Source organism: Anomaloglossus baeobatrachus, chromosome 6 (assembly GCF_048569485.1).
Source record: "Anomaloglossus baeobatrachus isolate aAnoBae1 chromosome 6, aAnoBae1.hap1, whole genome shotgun sequence".
In the NCBI taxonomy this organism is placed as follows: Eukaryota; Metazoa; Chordata; class Amphibia; order Anura; family Aromobatidae; genus Anomaloglossus; species Anomaloglossus baeobatrachus.
The window spans coordinates 13,429,743-13,452,693 of record NC_134358.1 but is presented as its reverse complement, the minus strand read 5'-3'; the positions used below and the strand labels follow the sequence as shown (position 1 = coordinate 13,452,693).

Below are 22,951 nucleotides of genomic sequence, written 5' to 3'. Positions count from 1 at the left end.
GCGCGTTCAGGGCAAGCGAGGGCCTAGGCATGTGACAGCGACGGGGGGGAAGACTTTAAAGACTTTAGTGAGGGTAATTTCTGTAAAGAGTGGAAACCGGATTGTAAAGGGTGAAGAAGTGAATCATCAGAGAGATGTCTGTAGTCAGCACCGCAGTTCTGGTCAATGGATGTTTTTTCAGTAACGGGTTAATGACAGCAAATGGGAAAGAGAGAGGTCACATAGTGTATTATGTGAGTGGTGACAGCCGGGAGAGGGGACAGATGTGAGGCAAGAGCGTCCGGGGCAGGTTGTAGGGTGCGGAGAAGCGAGGAGCCGGGTAACTACTTCTGCGACTGGTTCAAAGGTTAAAAAGAGAACTTAAAATGCGGGAGGGAAGAGGAGCCATGATATTGGGGGATTGGGTGATAATTTGTAAGGAGGTGGTCGGGTTCTCGAGTTCCCCCTTGAAGACACCAATTGCCCCATAGTATAGTATAGTTTTGTTATATTTGCCTGCGGTACTACCACTGACCACAAACGGTTTCCTTTTGGTAGGTTTAGATTCCCCAGTCTGTAGATGGAAATGATAGGGTTAACACTTTGCCGGCAAGTGGAAGGGGTGGAGCTACAGGGCAAAAAAAGTGAGGCAGTTCCAGTTGGGAGCTCAGTGGAGTGCAGAGTGGAGTGCAGAGTGGAGTGCAGAGTGGAGTGCAGAGTGGAGTGCAGAGTGGAGTGTGGGAAGAACAACTCATAGGAGCAGACAAGGGAAGTGTCAGGCTACCACCAGGGGGAGCTGGAGGCCTGCAGGAAAAGACACTACACAGAGCTGAATCAGCATGGAGGTGGACACACAGTGTGTGCTGGAGCACTGCCCTGCAGAGTCAGCCAGAATACACCACGGGGTGTGCGGGGGATGGTCAGGCAGGCCAGGTCATACACAGTACGGTAAGAAAGAAGACTGGAGGAACGAGCAAAAGCGGGGTCGAGGTCAGGCCGAGGTCAGTACCAGAGGAAGCAACCGAGAGGGGAGGTAGGAGAAGGGGGGACGACTTGTGGGAAGGAAGGAGGTGGGACGGAATACAGACAGAGCACAGGGGAAGGACGGATCAGGAAACACTTACAGGGACCATGAATCACAGGCTAAGCAGTGCTAAGCTTATAGGAGGCGCTGGTTCACCAGAGATGACAGAATATAAAACATCCAAGCTCCGAAACTAAGGCCCGAGAGAAGGCTCTGCCCCATAGCCATGTGGACGGGGAGGTGGAGCCATGACAGGTAGTGAGCTGTTGGAGAGTACAAGGGAGCATGAACCAAAAGAAACATTATTGGAGTTAGGAATTGATCATGGAAGCAGCTGGGTGCAGCCTGTATGCTAGACGCCTACCACAGGAGGGACTCCGCTGCTGGCCGTCTGTGAAAGGAACCTTGTAAGAGAAAGGATCTGCCTAGACGGAAACATGGTAAGAGGGGATCGGCTCAAGGAGCGGCCTTGGTAAGGAATCACGGTCAGTGGTTTGGGTGCGGGAGCCATAGACCCATGTGATCCTGCTCGAAGAAGAAGAAGAAGGATGTGCCCTTCATTTACTCCCTCTCTTCACTGTAGACAAGTGGAGTGAAAGAAACCGTTATGAGTGTGTCTCTGATAATGAAGACAAGGTGAAGTGTCCCGCCTGCTGCCCTACGTACCCAAGATGTCTGCCAAGTAAAGTGTGCCTGGTTTATAACAACGCGTCTGGTCTCCTAATCCTGAAGATGAAGGGGCTTAGGGAGGGACAGAACCACCCGGGTCCGAAGGTGAAGGTGTTCATGGTAATCTCGTCATCACACACACAACCCCACTTTTCTGTAGTGTGTCGGGGTGCCCTCTCCTACGTATACTGCCCCGGCCACGCTTACAAGTGTCCTGACCGATGTGGAGGAGTTTTTCTACGAAATAAGTGTCAGATCGTCAGCGCTGAGGTGGGCGACCGGAGCCGGCACAGTAGGGCTCAAGAGGGAGGGGAGAGATTATCAGACAGTGATGTGATGAGGACGGTGAAGACGCTCGTATGGCCGGATGGAGAGAGGAGCAGGAACGTATAGTGGATACATGATTTTCTCCACCGACACTCGGCAGATCTGATCCCCTCTGGCTGTAGATCTCACAGGATCCTGGGGTAATATACCACACCAACATCTGGTTGTGAATCTCAGTGATCCACTCTGGTTATCAATTCACTATTTCAATTAATCCCCCTGGCTAGGATCCACTCTGGTTATAATTTCCTTCCAGCTATGGATCATATTTGGCTATGAATCCTGTGGAATATACTGTAGATCTCCTTTGATTATGGATCTCCTTTGATTATGCATCTCACCTAAATGTCAATGCCTTCTGACTTTGGATCCCTTGTGGCTATGAATCTATTGTTGCTGTGGATCTCTCTGGGCTGGATTGGCTCTTGCTGTGGATTCCTTCTGAAGATCCTTCTCTCCTTGCTATGGATACTCACTGGCTATGAATCTCATCTGTCTATGAATCTCATTTAACTCTTGATCTCCCCCGATTTTGGATGTCCTCTACCTGTAGATCCCTTATAGCTATGTATCTCCCTTGGCTATCTCTTGGCTCTTGCAGTGGATTACTTTTGAAGATGTATAGTTTCCTTCTGGCTATGGATCCCCTGTAGCTATGGATATGCTCTTTCTATGGATCATCTCTGGCTATGGATCCCTTCTGCCTGTGAATCTGTTCTTTAAATGACTCAATTTTAGCTAGGGATCTCCATTGATTATGGATCTGCACTTTCTGGCTATGGATCTGCTCTGTCTATAAATATTTTTTTATTGATCTCCTCCTCATTGGGATCCCATTTTGTATTCCCCAATACCTATAGGGTCCACCAGCCTCCCGGTATCACATGTGGTGGGATCTCCGCACAGTACAGTTATAGGATTACTTCTCAGTCATGATGTCATCACTCCACTGCTCCTCCCAAGTATGACATCATCACCTTCTTGTTTGTTTCGGGGGTTGTATGTTTCATGTTTGTGATGTTCTTTACATGAAGATGAGCAACAATGAAATATGAATGATATATAATCTGTTTATTACAGGGCCGACCATCTGGGCTTTATTATGGTAGATTCATGGGGGCTCCACATCTGGATTCTTGTAGGATCCTGGGAATAGGGGCAGGGACCATGTTTGAAAGAAGTGAACGCCGGATTACTGAAAGATTCCCAGATCACCGATCCTCAGGAATATTCTGCCAGAAACCTCGTGTGGAATTGTGTGATCTTCTGTAGAATGGATTTCAATTCATCGATGGGATGGAGAAGAGTGATCCTAGAAGACAAGATGGAGAACAACATGAAGAAAAGGAGTGGAGCGACCCAAGAGGACGAGACTGAAGAAAGTCACCCTAAAAAATGAGACCGAGAGACGTCACCATACAGAGCGGGCTGGACGTAGCCATCCTACAAGATGAGACAGAGGGGAGCGATCCCACAGGACAAGGCAGAATAGAGTGATCAAAAAGATCAAATAGAGGGGAGCAATCCAACTAGATGAGACAGAAGATAACCACCCTACAACACAAGATGGACGGTAGCCGCCTTACAAGATGGGACAGAAGCGAGCTATTCTACAAGATGAGATGGACAGTAGCTCCGCTACAAGATGGGCCAGAAGCGAGTCATCCTACAAGATGAAACAGAGGGGAGTGATTCTACAGGACAAGGCAGAATGGCGCGATCCCAAAAGATGAAATGGAGTGGAGTGATCTCAGAAGATGAAATGGAGTGGAGCGATCCCACAGAATAAGACAGAAGATAACCACCCTACCACACAAGATGAACGGAGCAATCCTACAAGACGAGATGGACAGTAGCCACCTTACAAGATGGGACAGAAGCGAGCTATTCTACAGGACGAGATGGACAGTAGCCCCCCTACAAGATGGGACAGAAGCGAGCTATTCTACAGGACGAGATGGACAGTAGCCACCTTACAAGATGGGACAGAAGCGAGCTATTCTACAAGATGAGATGGACAGTAGCCCCCCTACAAGATGGGACAGAAGCGAGCTATTCTACAAGATGAGATGGACAGTAGCCCCCCTACAAGATGGGCCAGAAGCGAGTCATCCTACAAGATGAAACAGAGGGGAGTGATTCTACAGGACAAGGCAGAATGGCGCGATCCCAAAAGATGAAATGGAGTGGAGTGATCTCAGAAGATGAAATGGAGTGGAGCGATCCCACAGAATAAGACAGAAGATAACCACCCTACCACACAAGATGAACGGAGCAATCCTACAAGACGAGATGGACAGTAGCCACTTTACAAGATGGGACAGAAGCGAGCTATTCTACAGGACGAGATGGACAGTAGCCGCTCTACAAGATGGGACGAAAGCATGCCATCCTACACGGCGAGATGGACAGCAGCCATCCTACAAGATGGATTGGAAGTGAGCCATCTTACAAAATGAGATGGACTATAGGCACCCTGCGAGATGGGATGGAAGTGAGACATCCTATAAGATGAGATGGACATTAGCCACCTTTCAAGATGAGATGTAGAGAAGCGATCCTATTGGAAGCCAAATGGTGCGATCCTAAAAGAGGAGACAGATGGGAAACACCTTTGAGGATGTGACGGGGGAGGTCCACCCTCCAGAAGGAGATAGAGGAGAGCCACTCTAGAGAATGGGTCGGTGGAGCGCTATCCTAGTTTTCGGTTTCACGTGCTAGACATATTCTTCGTGAGTGATGATGGCGCACCTGATGTGGTAAGTCCCCGCTGCCTGACCAAAGGCGTTACCAGAGCAAAGCACAATGCCCGTGTCCTCCAGGAGAAGATGGCAGAAGAAGTCATCAGGTTCTTGTCCACGGTCCTATGAAAAATGGAGTAAGAAAGAGATATCAGTATTGCATGGATGGAGCGTTGCCCTGTATAGCCCGGTATTACGTGGATGAGTATCGCTCTGTATTGCGCAGTATCGCCTAGGTGGAGCGCGGTCCTGTATTGCTTAGTATCACATGGATGGAGAATCGCTCTGTATTGCACAGTATTGCCTAGATGAAGCACCGTCCTGTAGCGTGTGCATGGAGCGTAGCCCTGTATTGCGCAGTTTCACATGGATGGCATGAATTGCTCTGTATTGCGCAGTATTACCTGGATGTAGCATAGCCCTGTATCGTGTGTAAGGCGCGTCACTCTATATTGCGCAGTATTGTGTTGATGAGCGACACCCTGTATTGCATGAATGGAGCGTCGCCCTGTATCGCATGGATGGAGCGTCGCCCTGTATCGCATGGATGGAGCGTCGCCCTGTATCGCATGGATGGAGCGTCGCCCTGTATCGCATGGATGGAGCGTCGCCCTGTATCGCATGGATGGAGCGTCGCCCTATGTTGTGTGGATGGAGCGTCGCCCTGTATCGCATGGATGGAGCGTCGCCCTGTATCGCATGGATGGAGCATCGCCCTGTATCGCATGGATGGAGCGTCACCCTATGTTGTGTGGATGGAGCGTCACCCTATGTTGTGTGGATGGAGCGTCGGCCTATGTTGTGTGGATGGAGCGTCGGCCTATGTTGTGTGGATGGAGCGTCGGCCTATGTTGTGTGGATGGAGCGTCACCCTATGTTGTGTGGATGGAGCGTCACCCTATGTTGTGTGGATGGAGCGTCACCCTATGTTGTGTGGATGGAGTGTCGCCCTATGTTGTGTGGATGGAGTGTCGTCCTATGTTGTGTGGATGGAGTGTCGCCCTATGTTGTGTGGATGGAGTGTCGCCCTATGTTGTGTGGATGGAGCGTCACCCTATGTTGTGTGGATGGAGCGTCACCCTATGTTGTGTGGATGGAGCGTCGCCCTATGTTGTGTGGATGGAGCGTCGGCCTATGTTGTGTGGATGGAGCGTCACCCTATGTTGTGTGGATGGAGCGTCACCCTATGTTGTGTGGATGGAGCGTCGCCCTATGTTGTGTGGATGGAGCGGCGGCCTATGTTGTGTGGATGGAGTGTCACCCTATGTTGTGTGGATGGAGCGTCACCCTATGTTGTGTGGATGGAGCGTCACCCTATGTTGTGTGGATGGAGCGTCACCCTATGTTGTGTGGATGGAGCGTCGGCCTATGTTGTGTGGATGGAGCGTCACCCTATGTTGTGTGGATGGAGCGTCACCCTATGTTGTGTGGATGGAGCGTCACCCTATGTTGTGTGGATGGAGCGTCACCCTATGTTGTGTGGATGGAGCGTCGCCCTATGTTGTGTGGATGGAGCGTCGCCCTATGTTGTGTGGATGGAGTGTCGGCCTATGTTGTGTGGATGGAGCGTCACCCTATGTTGTGTGGATGGAGCGTCACCCTATGTTGTGTGGATGGAGCGTCACCCTATGTTGTGTGGATGGAGCGTCGGCCTATGTTGTGTGGATGGAGCGTCACCCTATGTTGTGTGGATGGAGCGTCACCCTATGTTGTGTGGATGGAGCGTCACCCTATGTTGTGTGGATGGAGCGTCGCCCTATGTTGTGTGGATGGAGCGTCGCCCTATGTTGTGTGGATGGAGCGTCGCCCTATGTTGTGTGGATGGAGCGTCCTCTTATGTTGTGTGGATGGAGCGTCGCCCTATGTTGTGTGGATGGAGTGTCGGCCTATGTTGTGTGGATGGAGCGTCACCCTATGTTGTGTGGATGGAGCGTCGCCCTATGTTGTGTGGATGGAGTGTCGCCCTATGTTGTGTGGATGGAGCGTCGCCCTATGTTGTGTGGATGGAGCGTCACCCTATGTTGTGTGGATGGAGCGTCGCCCTATGTTGTGTGGATGGAGTGTCGCCCTATGTTGTGTGGATGGAGTGTCGCCCTATGTTGTGTGGATGGAGTGTCGCCCTATGTTGTGTGGATGGAGTGTCGGCCTATGTTGTGTGGATGGAGCGTCGCCCTGTATCACATGGATGGAGCGTCACCCTATGTTGTGTGGATGGAGCGTCACCCTATGTTGTGTGGATGGAGCGTCACCCTATGTTGTGTGGATGGAGCGTCGGCCTATGTTGTGTGGATGGAGCGTCACCCTATGTTGTGTGGATGGAGCGTCGGCCTATGTTGTGTGGATGGAGCGTCGGCCTATGTTGTGTGGATGGAGTGTCGGCCTATGTTGTGTGGATGGAGCGTCACCCTATGTTGTGTGGATGGAGCGTCACCCTGTATCGCATGGATGGAGCGTCGCCCTATGTTGTGTGGATGGAGCGTCGGCCTATGTTGTGTGGATGGAGCGTCGGCCTATGTTGTGTGGATGGAGTGTCGGCCTATGTTGTGTGGATGGAGCGTCACCCTATGTTGTGTGGATGGAGCGTCACCCTGTATCGCATGGATGGAGCGTCGCCCTGTATCGCATGGATGGAGCGTCGCCCTATGTTGTGTGGATGGAGCGTCGCCCTGTATCGCATGGATGGAGCGTCGCCCTGTATCGCATGGATGGAGCGTCGCCCTGTATCGTATGGATGGAGTGTCGCCCTATGTTGTGTGCATGGAGCGTCGCCCTATGTTGTGTGGATGGAGCGTCGCCCTATGTTATGTGGATGGAGCGTCGCCCTGTATCGCATGGATGGAGCGTCGCCATATGTTGTGTGCATGGAGCGTCGCCCTATGTTGTGTGCATGTAGCGTCGCCCAGTATCGCATGGATGGAGCGTTGCCCTGTATCGCATGGATGGAGTGTCGCCCTATGTTGTGTGGATGGAGCGTCACCCTATGTTGTGTGGATGGAGCGTCACCCTATGTTGTGTGGATGGAGTGTCGCCCTATGTTGTGTGCATGGAGCGTCGCCCTATGTTGTGTGGATGGAGCGTCGCCCTATGTTATGTGGATGGAGCGTCGCCCTGTATCGCATGGATGGAGCGTCGCCATATGTTGTGTGCATGGAGCGTCGCCCTATGTTGTGTGCATGTAGCGTCGCCCAGTATCGCATGGATGGAGCGTTGCCCTGTATCGCATGGATGGAGTGTCGCCCTATGTTGTGTGCATGGAGCGTCGCCCTATGTTGTGTGCATGTAGCGTCGCCCAGTATCGCATGGATGGAGCGTCGCCTTATGTTGTGTGGATGGAGCGTCGCCCTGTATCGCATGGATGGAGCGTCGCCCAGTATCGCATGGATGGAGCGTCGCCCAGTATCGCATGGATGGAGCGTCGCCCTATGTTGTGTGGATGGAGCGTCACCCTATATGTCGCGCTATAACGTGGATGGAGTGCCACCTTGTGTGGTATGCTGGTGCCCCGTCCTGGCATAGTGGGCTCCCGTGGTCGCTGTCTTGGTGTCTTCCACACTGTCAATGTGACACCCTGGGCAAGCCAGGGGTCACAGGTCACAACACCACATGCACCCCACATTCCCTGCAGGTACATCGAAGTCAAAACAGAAATCCTTGTTGCCTTCCTCCAGGAGCTGGTGTCCACACCAGGGGGTGGGCCAGGCGGTTGGCTCCACCCACCGAGGAGTTCACAGCTCTGGAGGCGGGAAAACCAGGCAGTTAGCTCAGGGGAGAGCTAGAGATCAGTTTAGGAGGAGAAGGAGTAAACAGTAAGAGGAGAGTTGAAAGCGACAGAGAAAGTGACAGCAAGAAGCCTGAAGTTGGTCCAGGTGTGTGCCCCGTACTGAGACAGCAAGGTTGGCAGACGACGGTGACCGTCTGCAGGCGAGACTGATTGGAGGTTGCCGAAAGGACCGTGGACGGGTGGTGACCCGGCGGTACCAGAGCGGTATACGAAGATTAGTCAGCACCAGGGCAGGGGCCTTTCGGATCCCGGCAAGGCTAGGAGTCGCCATAATTTGCCAAATCCGTCAGTGAAGGGGACGACTGTCTCCCAACAACTAAGTCCCGATTGAAGGCAACAGTCCGACCGTAAAGGGGAGACGCCGCCACCACCAAGGCACCAGTTTCCCAGGGCCAGCGCCTGCGGGCAAGAGTGGAGCTCCTCCGGCTCATATCTAGGCCGGGGAGCGAGTTACCGGTGGGAACCCATCGCTACCAAACAACAACACATAGGTGCAGGGAAGAGACCGTGACCGTCAACTGCAGGGGATATCAGCAGCGCAACCGTCTGAGGGACCCGTCCAACCAGCCGTTTGTTTACCGAGAACTGTGTCGTGTTTCCTGGCTGAGTGAGTACCTCCGTGCCGTGCGGCACAGCGCTGCCCCTGCGCCCCTGCACCTCCACAGGCCCCATAGCCCGCCTGTCCACCATCCCAACTCCATCACTGGGCCCCGGGATCACCAACCCCTACCCACGGAGGGGCAACACAACAACTGGCTGCTCCATACCATCACTCCCGGGATTCCCCAGCCAGAGCAGCGGTGGTGTACATCCCTTCACCACAACCGTGGGTGGCGTCACGGACAATCCACAATCCCCACACCCAAAACCCCCCTTTCACTCACGGGCGAGGAGCGCCGCTAGAGTCCCCGGGATCCGGCCCATCGCTCGAGCCACCGAGCAGCAGCAGGCCGCGGCAGCCGCGGCAGCCGGACCCGAGCAGTGGGAGAGCACGGCGTCCCCTCCTCCGCCCGCGACAACTTGGCATCACGAACAGGATCTTACCGCTCTGCCGTTTGGTAGAGGTGCGCCTTGTTACCGCCGGAGGTGTCCGGCCGAAAAATTTCAGAAGCCGCCATCTTTGGCGCGAAGAGTTCCCGCTCGAGCGTCTTCTCGAGTAGCAGAAGCGTGAAGGCCAAAACCCCGCCCCGATAGAGGAGGGGCCGGAAAGAAGCTAAGGGGGACGCGATGGCGGCTGGCTGCATGTGAGAGCAGCTATAAAAGCAGGGACGCCAGGACTCTGCAGGCACCCTGTTCCTGGAAGAAGTCGCCAGCAGCATGTGGATGCCGTCCTGAAGCACCGTAGCCCCCGCGCCGGGAATCGCGGCGTGGGTGGAGATCCGAACCGCGCAGCTCTATCAAAGGCTGCAGGTCAAGATGCAGCTCCTCATGGAGGAGTGGGAGGCCGACATGGCGGACGTAATAGCAACCGTGCGGAGACGCGAGGAGGAAGCCGAGGAAGGGAGGGTGAGTGACCCACGCCCCGATGCCCTGGAAGGGCCGGTCATCGCGGCTGCGGGACCCGGTCCAAGCCCTCTCGCTCTGTTACCTCCCTCGCCACCCGTCTCGGAAACCGTGACCCCGCCACTAGGCCCACTGCCACCGCAACCGGTAGCGATACCCAGCATGCCCGCCCCGGCGGGCCGACCTGTAGCCGGAGCCCGTAGCAAGTCGGAGGTGCTGCCATGGAAGGCCCCGAAGTCTGCACCGGAGGCAGCCCCGGAGAAGTCCCCCGAGCCGGAGCTGATGACCCGTTCCGAGCCGAAGGCCCAGCAGCGGAAAGCCCCTGTGCCCATCCCCCACACCTCGGCTGAGGTTGCGCCGGGTTGTCGCTGCAAGGCGGCGCCCAAGGCCAAGACGCCGCGGGACCTGCCGCCCAGATCCCTGACAGTGGGCAGCGTCCAGAGTGTCCCGCGGGGCCCGACCCGTGCGCCGGAGCTCGCAGCAGCACCGTATTGGGACAGGGAGCCGGTACCGTTGGGCCCGGAGATCGGTGAAAGGGAAAAGAAGAAAGCAGAATTGGTGGCACGGGCAATCCGGGAGAAGGAGAACCTCCGCCAGGCGACGTTCCGTGTCCGGGGCCCGCTGTATGAAGGACAGGTGAGGCGGTTTGATGTCCGCCGGGGCTATGGGATTATCAACGAACCGGGCCTGGAGGCCGAAGTGTTTATAGCCCGGCGGGACGTGAATGCCCACCTGCCCGAGGAGCACCCTGGCCGTAATCTGATGCCGGGTGACATAGTACAGTATACCCGGCACTGTGGAGAGAGGGGGTGGTTCGCCCTAGATGCCAAACTAAGGGGCAGCCAGGAGAGCCGAGTGAGTTCTGCACACCCTCCCTCGGATGAAGCTGAATATCCGGACTGATGGCAGCAGAGCACCGTTGTCCAGTCCCCGTTGGGACCACCACTGAGTTTTTGTTTGCAAGTTTGAAAGATGATGATAAGCAAGATGATTACCGTGAAAGTCACCTAATTTGAAACCGTGATTGAGAAAACCGGCCGTTGCCGACACTGTTGTCCCCGTGGGGACCGTTTAAAAGTTGCATGGAGAACTTTCCATGGACAAGCCCGTGAACTTGCAGGGCAACCACAAACGTTAAGTGGCTTGTAAATAAGTTGTTTTACCGTTACCGTTTCCGCAGTTGCCGCCTCCGCAGAGGCAGGTTGGAGGGAGGGCCCGCAGTAGAGCCGGCTGGGGCCCAGCCACCACAGGAACCGGTGGCTACCCTCTGGAGAGGAAGGACAAATCCCGCTCGGGAAACTTGTGCTGGACTCGGGTCAAGGGGTGCTGCCTGGGTTTTAGGGGCAGCATCAGGGCCAGGTTGCTTGGGTGGGAGAGAGCGGAGACCGTAACCGTAAACCGTTTGCAATGTTTAAGAATTGAACCTCCCGATGTGGGATGATGTCATAACTTGTAAATATGTTACCGTTTTTCTATTTTTTCCAGAAAACAAAAAGGAAAATAAAACCGGTGTTGGACGGGCAGCCCGAGGACGGTCTGCGTTTTGCTAAGGGGGAATGTGACGCCCTGGGCAAGCCAGGGGTCACAGGTCACAACACCACATGCACCCCACATTCCCTGCAGGTACATCGAAGTCAAAACAGAAATCCTTGTTGCCTTCCTCCAGGTGCTGGTGTCCACACCAGTGGGTGGGCCAGGCGGTTGGCTCCACCCACCGAGGAGTTCACAGCTCTGGAGGCGGGAAAACAAGGCAGTTAGCTCAGGGGAGAGCTAGAGATCAGTTTAGGAGGAGAAGGAGTAAACAGTAAGAGGAGAGTTGAAAGCGACAGAGAAAGTGACAGCAAGAAGCCTGAAGTTGGTCCGGGTGTGTGCCCCGGACTGAGACAGCAAGGTTGGCAGACGGCGGTGACCGTCTGCAGGCGAGACTGAGTGGAGGTTGCCGAAAGGACCGTGGACGGGTGGTGACCCGGCGGTACCGGAGCGGTATACGAAGATTAGTCAGCACCAGGGCAGGGGCCTTTCGGATCCCGGCAAGGCTAGGAGTCGCCATAATTTGCCAAATCCGTCAGTGAAGGGGACGACTGTCTCCCAACAACTAAGTCCCGATTGAAGGCAACAGTCCGACCGTAAAGGGGAGACGCCGCCACCGCCAAGGCACCAGTTTCCCAGGCCCAGCGCCTGCAGGCAAGAGTGGAGCTCCTCTGGCTCATATCTAGGCCGGGGAGCGGGTTACCGGTGGAAACCCATCGCTACCAAACAACAACACATAGGTGCAGGGAAGAGACCGTCACCGTCAACTGCAGGGGATATCAGCAGCGCAACCGTCTGAGGGACCCGTCCAACCAGCCGTTTGTTTACCGAGAACTGTGTCGTGTTTCCTGGCTGAGTGAGTACCATCGTGCCGTGCGGCACAGCGCTGCCCCTGCGCCCCTGCACCTCCACAGGCCCCATAGCCCGCCTGTCCACCATCCCAACTCCATCACTGGGCCCCGGGATCACCAACCCCTACCCACGGAGGGGCAACACAACAACTGGCTGCTCCATACCATCACTCCCGGGATTCCCCAGCCAGAGCAGCGGTGGTGTACATCCCTTCACCACAACCGTGGGTGGCGTCACGGACAATCCACAATCCCCACACCCAAAACCCCCCTTTCACTCACGGGCGAGGAGCGCCGCTAGAGTCCCCGGGATCCGGCCCATCGCTCGAGCCACCGAGCAGCAGCAGGCCGCGGCAGCCGGACCCGAGCAGTGGGAGAGCGCGGCGTCCCCTCCTCCGCCCGCGACATCAGTATTTGCCCCATCTGACCATGCTGATACCTGTGCCAGTCTGATGGCCCTTTCTGGGATCTTGACCCTGGGGAAGGCATACAGGCCCCCCTGGATGGGGTTACAGTGGATTCCGGGGGTCTGGTTCAGGATCTTCTCTGTGTTCTGGGCATTCTCTGACAGATTATGGAGCAGGGTCTCCTTCTCCTGGAAAAAAAGATGGAAGAGAGGTCAATGTGTCCTTTGTGGGTCTCGGAGGAGAGGTCACTGTTTTCTCAGGGGGTTTGGGGCATAAAGTTTTGCTTTACTCCACTTGTGAAAGAGGGGTCCCCATTTAATATGGGGCCTGGAAGAAAACTAAAGTGCAAGAAGCCTAAATGTGGGGAACAGAACGCACAGGAGGGCGACGGGAGCGCACAGGAGGGCGACGGGAGCGCACAGTAGGGCGACGGGAGCACACAGGAGGGCGAAGGGAGCGCACAGGAGGGCGAAGGGAGCGCACAGGAGGGGGACAAGAGCGCACAGGAGGGGGACAAGAGCGCACAGGAGGGCGACAGGAATGCACAGGAGGGCTTACGAGAGCGCACAGGAGGGCAACGGGAGCGCACAGGAGGGCGACAGGAATGCACAGGAGGGCAACGGGAGCGCACAGGAGGACGACGGGAGCGCACAGGAGGGAGACGGGAGAGCGACGAGAGTGCACAGGAGAGCGACGGGAGCGCACAGGAGGGTGAAAGGAGTGCACAGGAGGGCGATGGGAACACACAGGAAGGCAACGGGAGCGCACAGGAGGGAGACGGGAGCGCACAGGAGGGAGACGGGAGCGCACAGGAGGGGGACGGGAGCGCACAGGAGGGGGACGGGAGCGCACAGGAGTGGGACGGGAGCGCACAGGAGGGGGACAGGAGCGCACAGGAGGGCGACGTGAGCGCACAGAAGGGTGACGGGAGCGCACAGGAGGGCGACGGGAGTGCACAGGAGGGCTCATACCTCACCCCTCCACCCCTTGCCTGCACCCCGTTGTGTGTCCATCCGTAGGTGGTATTGTATGGGCTATTTTTGCTTTAAATCATGCTTATTGGTGGCGATATTGCTGCATTGCCAACCCACCACGGCATCTACTGGGACTCTGATCTGTCTGATTGATTTTGCATTTTCCATCTGCTCTTTTGGTGGTCCCAGTTTATGGACACTGTGTCTTGAATCATTGCATTATTATATGTTTGTGGGGTTGGGGCTCTTTGAGGGTGTGAGGTATTCTTTGGGTGTCAGACCATTGGCACTCTTAGTATGTGTGTTTCCCATAAGCTGTTTTGCTTTTTTAATTGATTTTAATCGGTTGTTGGTATTTGTGCCTATTTCTATAATAAAGATATTTTTGTATATTTATTCATTGTGGTGATCCCACTTTTTTCGCACATTCTTTTCTCTTGTTGATGCACAGGAGGGCGACGGGAGCGCACAGGAGGGAGATGGGAGCGCACAGGAGGGAGACGGAAGAGCGGCGAGAGCGCACAGGAGAGCGATGGGAGCGCACAGGAGGGCGAGAGGAGCGCACAGGAGGGCGAAGAGAGCGCACAGGAGGGCGAAGGGAGCGCACAGGAGGGCGAAGGGAGCGCACAGGAGGGCGACGGGAGCGCACAGGAGAGCGAAGGGAGCGCACAGGAGGGCGACGGGAGCGCACAGGAGGGCGACGGGAGCACACAGGAGGGCGACGGGAGCGCACAGGAGGGTGACACTCTGTGGAGGGAGAGTGAGTGCTGGTTACACTCACCTGGTGTTATGACAGGCACAACTCCTGTGTAAGCACAAAGGAAATCTATAAATCGGTTCATCAATAATGATAATTGTGAGGTAAATCCGGAGATATGACGATAAATCATGACATTCAAGTCATGTCAGGAAGCCCTCTCCTGGTGTCACTACCCCCTTCCCTTCACACAACTGGTTTAGCAACAAATCCATGGCCATGTCCTGTGATATGGAAATTAGGTGGCTTCAGGACAATGGACACAGGATGACTCCCTGCCGTCACCCTGTAGTAGGAGCTGCTAGCTAGTTAGCAAGGCTATGGAAATAGCCAGACAGAACGACTCCAGTAAAAAATGGTTCATATCTCGCAAGCCATATTTCCGATAAATATGGCAACCATAAAAATGGTGTCTCCGCATGTGGACGATGCCGGCACCCCCTTTTTATGGGAGCAGGACATTGGGAAATGCCCCAGGCGTGATATCAGCCAATGGGGAACTGGCAGACAGGTCATGAGTCCCCTCGTTCTGTAGCTAAATTCATAACTGTCACAATGAGAGCATTGGCGTCTGCCTACGACGCTCCCAGGCAAAGTTATAGCCAAAATCCCCTTTGCTGGATAATTCTGATCCATGCAGGGGGAGTGGCAGTGCTCCCTGTGAGGTCACTAAGGTAGGAGGGGACCTGGATCTGCCCAGGTTGATAACCCTACTTCGGCCATTTTCCAGCGTTCTTCTCGCTGGGGGCACGTGCAGGAAACATCTGTGGGAGTTCCTGGAAACCTGGTCTACAGCGCCCCCCTGTGGCCAGACGCAACAAGGTAACTGCTGGAACTGTGTATGCCTGTTTGTAACCCATGCTTTGACTGTAACTGTACTCTGACATAACTGTATATTCTGTAGATTCCCTATTGTATATATTGTAGTTTCTAGTGTGCTTTAGGCTGATTAAATTATATAATTAATCTTGGGCTGTTCTGTTATCTCGATCTTGAATCCCACGTCTGTGTGTTCGGCTAATAGTTACCGTGAAGCGGTTGGTGGCAGCGAGTTGTGCCAAGGATTATTGTGGGGAGGCCAGTGAGATTCGGGAAGATATTATATATTCCGCCCGCGGAGGTCGGGGGAATATATACCCTCCTCTCACCGGGGACCCTTCAATAATCGGCATAAGTAGTATAGCGGCCTCCTTGCTTATTGTCGGGCAATTCCATAATTGGCCTGACTATAAGAGGGGCGCTAGAGAGCGCGTCACGTGCTCTGTCTGTCGGTCGGGAGGTATAAAGGAGGGGTGACCCCCACTTGTTACCCCCCGATTGTGACGTACTGGTAGCCAGCGCGGGGGATTTCTGAGTGACCCCCCCGGTGGTTTGTGACATATTGGTGGCATAGCGGTGGGATCGAGATAATAGTGTGTGTGAGTGTGAGACCCATACTCCCAGACACTAAAGACTGCCTGCAGCAGCTGTGGCTGCTGGGGTCTTCAGACTAGCTCAACACTAGAGTGTCAGAGTGCAGATACTGTAAGGTGTGTGGAGGCATCAGGTGTCAGTTCTGTGTCAGTGACCAAAAGTCTGCAAGAATGGCTGATGGCACCAGGAGCAGAGCTATGCAACTGGCCAATGCTAAAGCAGGAGCCGAAGAGAGGGAGGACGGTGCTGTGGGCAGTAATGAGGAGGTTGCCCACGAGTCCTCCAGGAGCTCGACGCCAGAAAACCGTTCTGCAGAGGACAGCGCACAAGCTGGCAATTATGGACAAGATGAGGAGCAGCTCACCCAAGGGTCCTCAACGAGCCAGATGCCAGCCCTCCGCTCTGCAAGGGACAGTGAATCACCAGGCTCCGCAGCGGGCCGCAGATCACCACGTGCCATTCCACCGAGCCTGGGAGGCTCGGATAGCCTTCTTCAAATGGCTATGGCCCTTCTCCAGGCTGGAGACCGGGATACCTACGAGATACTCATGGCAGAGCGCAGGGCAGAGCGGCAGGCAGCGCGTGAAGAGCGCCAGGCAGAGCGTGACTACCAGCTGCAGCTAGCTCAGCTCCGGCCCTCATCAGCCACACGTGACCTTCAAGACACCAAACTTCCAAAGGTCCGTGTTGAGGACTTCCCAGTGCTGGAGAAGGATGGAGACTTGGACTCTTTCTTGACTGCTTTTGAGCGGACTTGCTTGCAGCACCATCTGAACAAGGACCAGTGGGCCAAATACCTGACCCCCCGTTTAAGGGGTAAGGCCCTGGATATCCTTGGGGACTTGCCTGCTGAGGCGGATCAGGGCTACGACACCATCAAGCGGGCCCTGATCCAACAGTACAACCTCACCCCGGAGTCCTACCGCAAGAAGTTCCGGACGCTGCAGAAGGGACCAAAGGACTCCTGGGCTGACCACCGGCGGGCACTTGCCCGAGCTGCCGACCACTGGACCCAAGGCCTGCAGCTTTCCACCGGACCGGAGATCCTGGACTTGTTCATCACGGAGCAACTCTTGTGGAACTGCCCTGAGGATCTCCGCCAGTTCATCCGAGACCAGAAGCCAAAGGGATCCACGGCTACAGCTGCCCTTGCCGATGACTACACCAACAACCGGGCCCCTGAGGCCAGGAGAGCGGCCACCAGCAGCACCTGGAGAGGGGGTAAGATGAATTCTGCGACTGCCCCACCTGCCCCTAGACTGCAGGGGGTGTCCCCCTCAACTCCCCTCTCCAGGCCCGTGGCGGAACCAAGACGGTGCCACCAGTGCAACCTACCTGGACACTTCAAGGCCATGTGCCCTCAGCGTCCCAAGGCCCCGGCTCCGTCCCCGTCCCAAGGGCCGCCCAAGGTGTATTGTGTGGGTGGGGGTGGTGGTAGGTCCCTGGACAGCTTCCAACCTGTCACCGTCGGCCAGTCTGTGACCATAGGACTGCGAGACAGCGCCTCGGAAGTGACTCTGGTGCGGCCTGAGATGGTGTCCCCCCAAGACTTGATCCCTGGAAAAACCCTCGCTGTCTCCGGGATTGGAGGCATTGACCCGGCGCTGCCTGTTGCTGACATTTATGTGGACTGGGGCGCAGGGCGAGGGGTGAGGGAGGTGGGGGTAACTGATCGGATCCCTGCAAACGTGCTACTTGGGACAGATTTGGGGCAAATAACCTCCCAGTTTGGCCCCGCCCCAAAGGCTGAACCTTCAGCCAGTGCTGACATGACTCCTGACAATGTTAATGTGTTATCTATGAATGATGTAAGGGAGGAGGGAGTGAACTCTGATATTTCTGCTTGCACAGACACCATAGACACACACACAGCTGCAGCTGTGACAGGGGAGGGGGTCAGAGAAAGGTGTGACAATGCCTCTACAAGTAACCAGCCTGTGAGCTGGGATCTGTTGCCCTCTGCAGGGATAAGCAGAGAGCAGGGTGCTGCAGGGGGAGGACCAGTGTGTGGGGTGGGGGCTACCACAGCAAATGTGGGGTCCCCAGAGATTTCACAGCGGGGTTCTGTTGCTGCAGGAGGGGAACAGGCAGGTGAGATTGGGGCCGGTCCAGGAGCGGAAGTGCTCCCAGGTAAGATCTCGGTGCATGGTTCCCCCACAACCGGGGTGTCAGGAAGCCAGGTAGGTCTGCCTGAACCGGCGACTTGGTCAGGAACGGAGGAGGAGCAGGCACGACCCACGGTCGCAGCGGCTGTGGCCGCTGTCACCCGCAGTGGGAGTGCTGGAAGCCAAGGGGCCTCCCGGAGGTCCGATAGCTCTTCCCCTTCTGACCAAGTGGCAACCGAGTCAGGTGGAGGCCAGGACACAGGTCCCGGGGTACTGACTGAAGATGTGACAGTCTCGTCGATTCTGGCCACATCTAGTCAGGGGTTTCAGGCAGCGTTAGAAGCTGACGACAGCCTGAAAGCTCTTAAGGAGCAGGCGGCACAGCCTCCCTCGGACTCGGACCCGGAGCGAGTGGTCTGGGACCAAGGACGGCTGTACCGGGCCACGGTCCAGCAGGGTTCACCGGAGGCGTGGCCCAGGGACCGACAGTTGGTGGTACCCTATCCGTTCCGGACGGAGTTGTTGCGGATCGCACATGAGATTCCGATGGCCGGACACCTAGGGATCGCTAAGACCAAGGCCAGGTTAAACCAGCATTTCTACTGGCCAAAAATGGGGGTCGATGTGGCTGCCTACTGCCGTTCGTGTGAAACCTGTCAGAGAGTGGGGAAGGCGGGGCCACACCCCAAAGCCCCACTAGTATCTCTGCCAATCATCGATGAGCCTTTCAGGAGGGTGGCTGTGGATCTGGTCGGCCCGCTGGCCATCCCCAGCAGCTCCGGGAAACGCTTCATACTGACGGTAGTGGACTATGCCACCCGGTACCCAGAAGCAGTGGCCTTGTCGTCCATTCGGGCTGACAAGGTGGCCACCGCATTGCTGGAGATTTTCTCCCGAGTGGGTTTTCCCCAGGAAATGCTCACTGACCGGGGGACCCAATTCATGTCCCAGCTGATGGAGGCCCTCTGTAAGCAAGTCCAGGTGCGACATCTGGTGGCCAGCCCGTACCATCCACAGACTAATGGCCTGTGCGAGCGGTTCAATGGCACCTTAAAGCAGATGCTTAAGATGTTGGTCGACTCCCATGGGCGTGACTGGGAGCGGTATCTCCCACACCTGTTATTTGCTTACCGGGAGGTTCCACAGGCCTCAACAGGATTCTCACCGTTTGAGCTCCTGTACGGGCGACGTGTGCGGGGCCCCCTGGCTCTGGTGAAAGAGGCTTGGGAAGGGGATTTGGCCACCCCTGGAGTGTCGGTTATCGAGTATGTCATGCGCTTCCGGGACAAAATGCAGGCCTTGACGCAACTGGTACACGACAATATGGCTCAAGCCCAGGCCGATCAGAAGCGTTGGTACGACCAGAACGCTTGTGAGAGGACCTACCAAGTGGGTCAAGAGGTGTGGGTACTGGTCCCCGTACCACAGGACAAGCTTCAGGCAGCCTGGGAAGGCCCATACCTCGTGTACCAGCAGCTCAACCCTGTGACGTACCTGGTCACCCTGGACCCTGCCCGTGGAAGGCGGAAGCCCTTCCATGTGAACATGATGAAGGCACATCATGAGCGGGAGGCATGTGCGCTCCCCGTGTGCAACCTGCCCGAGGAGGGAGAAGCGGAAACCCTCTTGGATATGCTAGCCCAGGTTAGGGCAGGCGGATCCATTGAGGATGTGGAGGTTGGCCACCAGCTCTTGGAGGACCAACGGTCCCAGCTGTGGGCCACCCTACACCCCTTCCGGGGGTTGTTTACCAACCAGCCCGGAAGGACTGACTTGGCTGTCCATCACGTGGACACTGGGGATCATCCCCCGATCCGGCGTTCAGCATATCGGGTCTCCCTGGAGGTGCAGCAACACATGCGCCAGGAGATTGACGAGATGCTGAAGCTGGGGGTGATCCAGGCATCCAACAGCGCTTGGGCCTCGCCTGTAGTCCTCGTCCCTAAGAAGGACCGAACCACTCGGTTCTGCGTGGACTACAGGGGGCTCAATGCGGTCACGGTCGCCGATGCGTACCCAATGCCACGCATCGATGACCTGCTCGATCAGTTGGCCGGGGCTCAGTACCTGACCATCATGGATCTGAGCCGGGGATATTGGCAGATCCCCCTGACTCGCAAGGCCAGGGAACGCTCTGCCTTTATTACCCCATTTGGACTGTACGAGTCCACGGTGATGCCATTCGGGATGAGGAATGCCCCTGCCACTTTCCAGCGGATGGTCAACACCCTGCTCAGGGGACTTGAAGGGTACGCGGCCGCGTACCTGGATGACATTGCCGTCTTCAGTCCCACCTGGGAAGATCACCTAGAGCATCTAGCACAGGTGCTCAGGCGGGTCCACCGGGCAGGTTTGACCATCAAGCCGGGAAAGTGTCAGCTGGCCATGAGCGAGGTCCAGTACCTCGGTCACCGGGTAGGTGGGAGAACACTGAAGCCCGAGCCTGAGAAAGTGGAGGCCATCGCATCCTGGCCCACCCCCAGGACCAAGAAGCAGGTGATGTCCTTCTTGGGGACCGCTGGGTACTATAGGAGGTTTGTTCCATGCTATAGTAGCCTGGCAAAGCCCTTGACGGACCTCACCAAGAAGAAGCTGCCCTCTGCAGTCGATTGGACAATGGACTGCGAGACAGCCTTCCGGGCCCTAAAGGACGCCCTGTCCAGCCCGCCCGTGCTACAGGCAGCCGACTTCACGCGGCCGTTTGTAGTACAGACCGACGCCAGTGACTTCGGCCTCGGTGCGGTGCTCAGCCAGGTGGACTCTGCGAGCCAAGAGCACCCAGTCTTGTACCTGAGCAGGAAGCTGTTACCAAGGGAAGTTGCCTATTCCACGATGGAGAAGGAGTGCCTGGCCATAGTGTGGGCCCTGCAGCGTCTGCAACCCTATCTATACGGGCGCCACTTCATCGTGGAGACGGACCACAATCCCCTCAGCTGGTTGCACACCGTCTCTGGGACGAATGGGCGATTGTTGCGATGGAGCCTTGCGCTCCAGCAATACAACTTCACCATTCGCCACAAAAGGGGCCGTGACCACGGTAACGCAGACGGGCTGTCCCGACAAGGAGAGGTCGCGGACGGGCGCACGGGGGAACACCGGAGTGTGCTGCCCCCTAGCGCCCTCAAAAGGGGGGAGGTGTGAGGTAAATCCGGAGATATGACGATAAATCATGACATTCAAGTCATGTCAGGAAGCCCTCTCCTGGTGTCACTACCCCCTTCCCTTCACACAACTGGTTTAGCAACAAATCCATGGCCATGTCCTGTGATATGGAAATTAGGTGGCTTCAGGACAATGGACACAGGATGACTCCCTGCCGTCACCCTGTAGTAGGAGCTGCTAGCTAGTTAGCAAGGCTATGGAAATAGCCAGACAGAACGACTCCAGTAAAAAATGGTTCATATCTCGCAAGCCATATTTCCGATAAATATGGCAACCATAAAAATGGTGTCTCCGCATGTGGACGATGCCGGCACCCCCTTTTTATGGGAGCAGGACATTGGGAAATGCCCCAGGCGTGATATCAGCCAATGGGGAACTGGCAGACAGGTCATGAGTCCCCTCGTTCTGTAGCTAAATTCATAACTGTCACAATGAGAGCATTGGCGTCTGCCTACGACGCTCCCAGGCAAAGTTATAGCCAAAATCCCCTTTGCTGGATAATTCTGATCCATGCAGGGGGAGTGGCAGTGCTCCCTGTGAGGTCACTAAGGTAGGAGGGGACCTGGATCTGCCCAGGTTGATAACCCTACTTCGGCCATTTTCCAGCGTTCTTCTCGCTGGGGGCACGTGCAGGAAACATCTGTGGGAGTTCCTGGAAACCTGGTCTACAGCGCCCCCCTGTGGCCAGACGCAACAAGGTAACTGCTGGAACTGTGTATGCCTGTTTGTAACCCATGCTTTGACTGTAACTGTACTCTGACATAACTGTATATTCTGTAGATTCCCTATTGTATATATTGTAGTTTCTAGTGTGCTTTAGGCTGATTAAATTATATAATTAATCTTGGGCTGTTCTGTTATCTCGATCTTGAATCCCACGTCTGTGTGTTCGGCTAATAGTTACCGTGAAGCGGTTGGTGGCAGCGAGTTGTGCCAAGGATTATTGTGGGGAGGCCAGTGAGATTCGGGAAGATATTATATATTCCGCCCGCGGAGGTCGGGGGAATATATACCCTCCTCTCACCGGGGACCCTTCAATAATCGGCATAAGTAGTATAGCGGCCTCCTTGCTTATTGTCGGGCAATTCCATAATTGGCCTGACTATAAGAGGGGCGCTAGAGAGCGCGTCACGTGCTCTGTCTGTCGGTCGGGAGGTATAAAGGAGGGGTGACCCCCACTTGTTACCCCCCGATTGTGACGTACTGGTAGCCAGCGCGGGGGATTTCTGAGTGACCCCCCCGGTGGTTTGTGACAATAATAATAAGGTTTTTATTCACAACGCATTTAAATGCCAAACTGACGCCTTTATCAAGTGAAAAAAAGAAATGTGCAACATATGAGAACAGATGGGTTTACAAAGGCCGAAGTAAAGATGAGACCAACCACAGGGATGCTTAGACCAGTAGGAAAATAAGGAAGGGAAACTTAACTGAGTATTGGGGAATAATTAAAATAAGAGGAAAAAAATAAGAGGAATCTAAAGAAATAGAAGATAAAAAGTAAATAGGTAAAAAGTGCTGAAAGGAAAGAAGCGGAGGAGAATTGGGATCAGAACTCGGGATGGGGCTGTGAAAAGGAGCCAGAAAGAGAACATTTACCAGAGGAGCCATCTAGGAAGATGACAAAAATGGAAAAAAAGAAAATGTAGATGTAAATGATAAAATATAACTAGATGAATAAGTACTCAGGGGAAAGAAGCGAAGAGAAATGGGATCACAAGCCGAGAT

The 22,951-nt window shown here is 55.2% G+C and overlaps 1 protein-coding gene across 1 annotated transcript in view; it reads right to left on the bottom strand.

Moving 5' to 3' along the window:
• Positions 1-3,073: 3,073 nt before the first annotated feature.
• Positions 3,074-22,951, bottom strand: part of LOC142243804 (alanine aminotransferase 2-like) — a 98,960-nt gene continuing 79,082 nt past the window's right edge. Inside the window, exons 10-12 of the mRNA XM_075316008.1 lie at positions 12,845-13,000; positions 4,751-4,863; positions 3,074-3,311 (exon numbers count right to left, since the gene is read on the bottom strand). Of these exons, the coding sequence (XP_075172123.1) occupies positions 3,221-3,311; positions 4,751-4,863; positions 12,845-13,000 (360 nt within the window). The 3' untranslated portion in view covers positions 3,074-3,220. The remainder of the gene's footprint in view (positions 3,312-4,750; positions 4,864-12,844; positions 13,001-22,951) is intronic.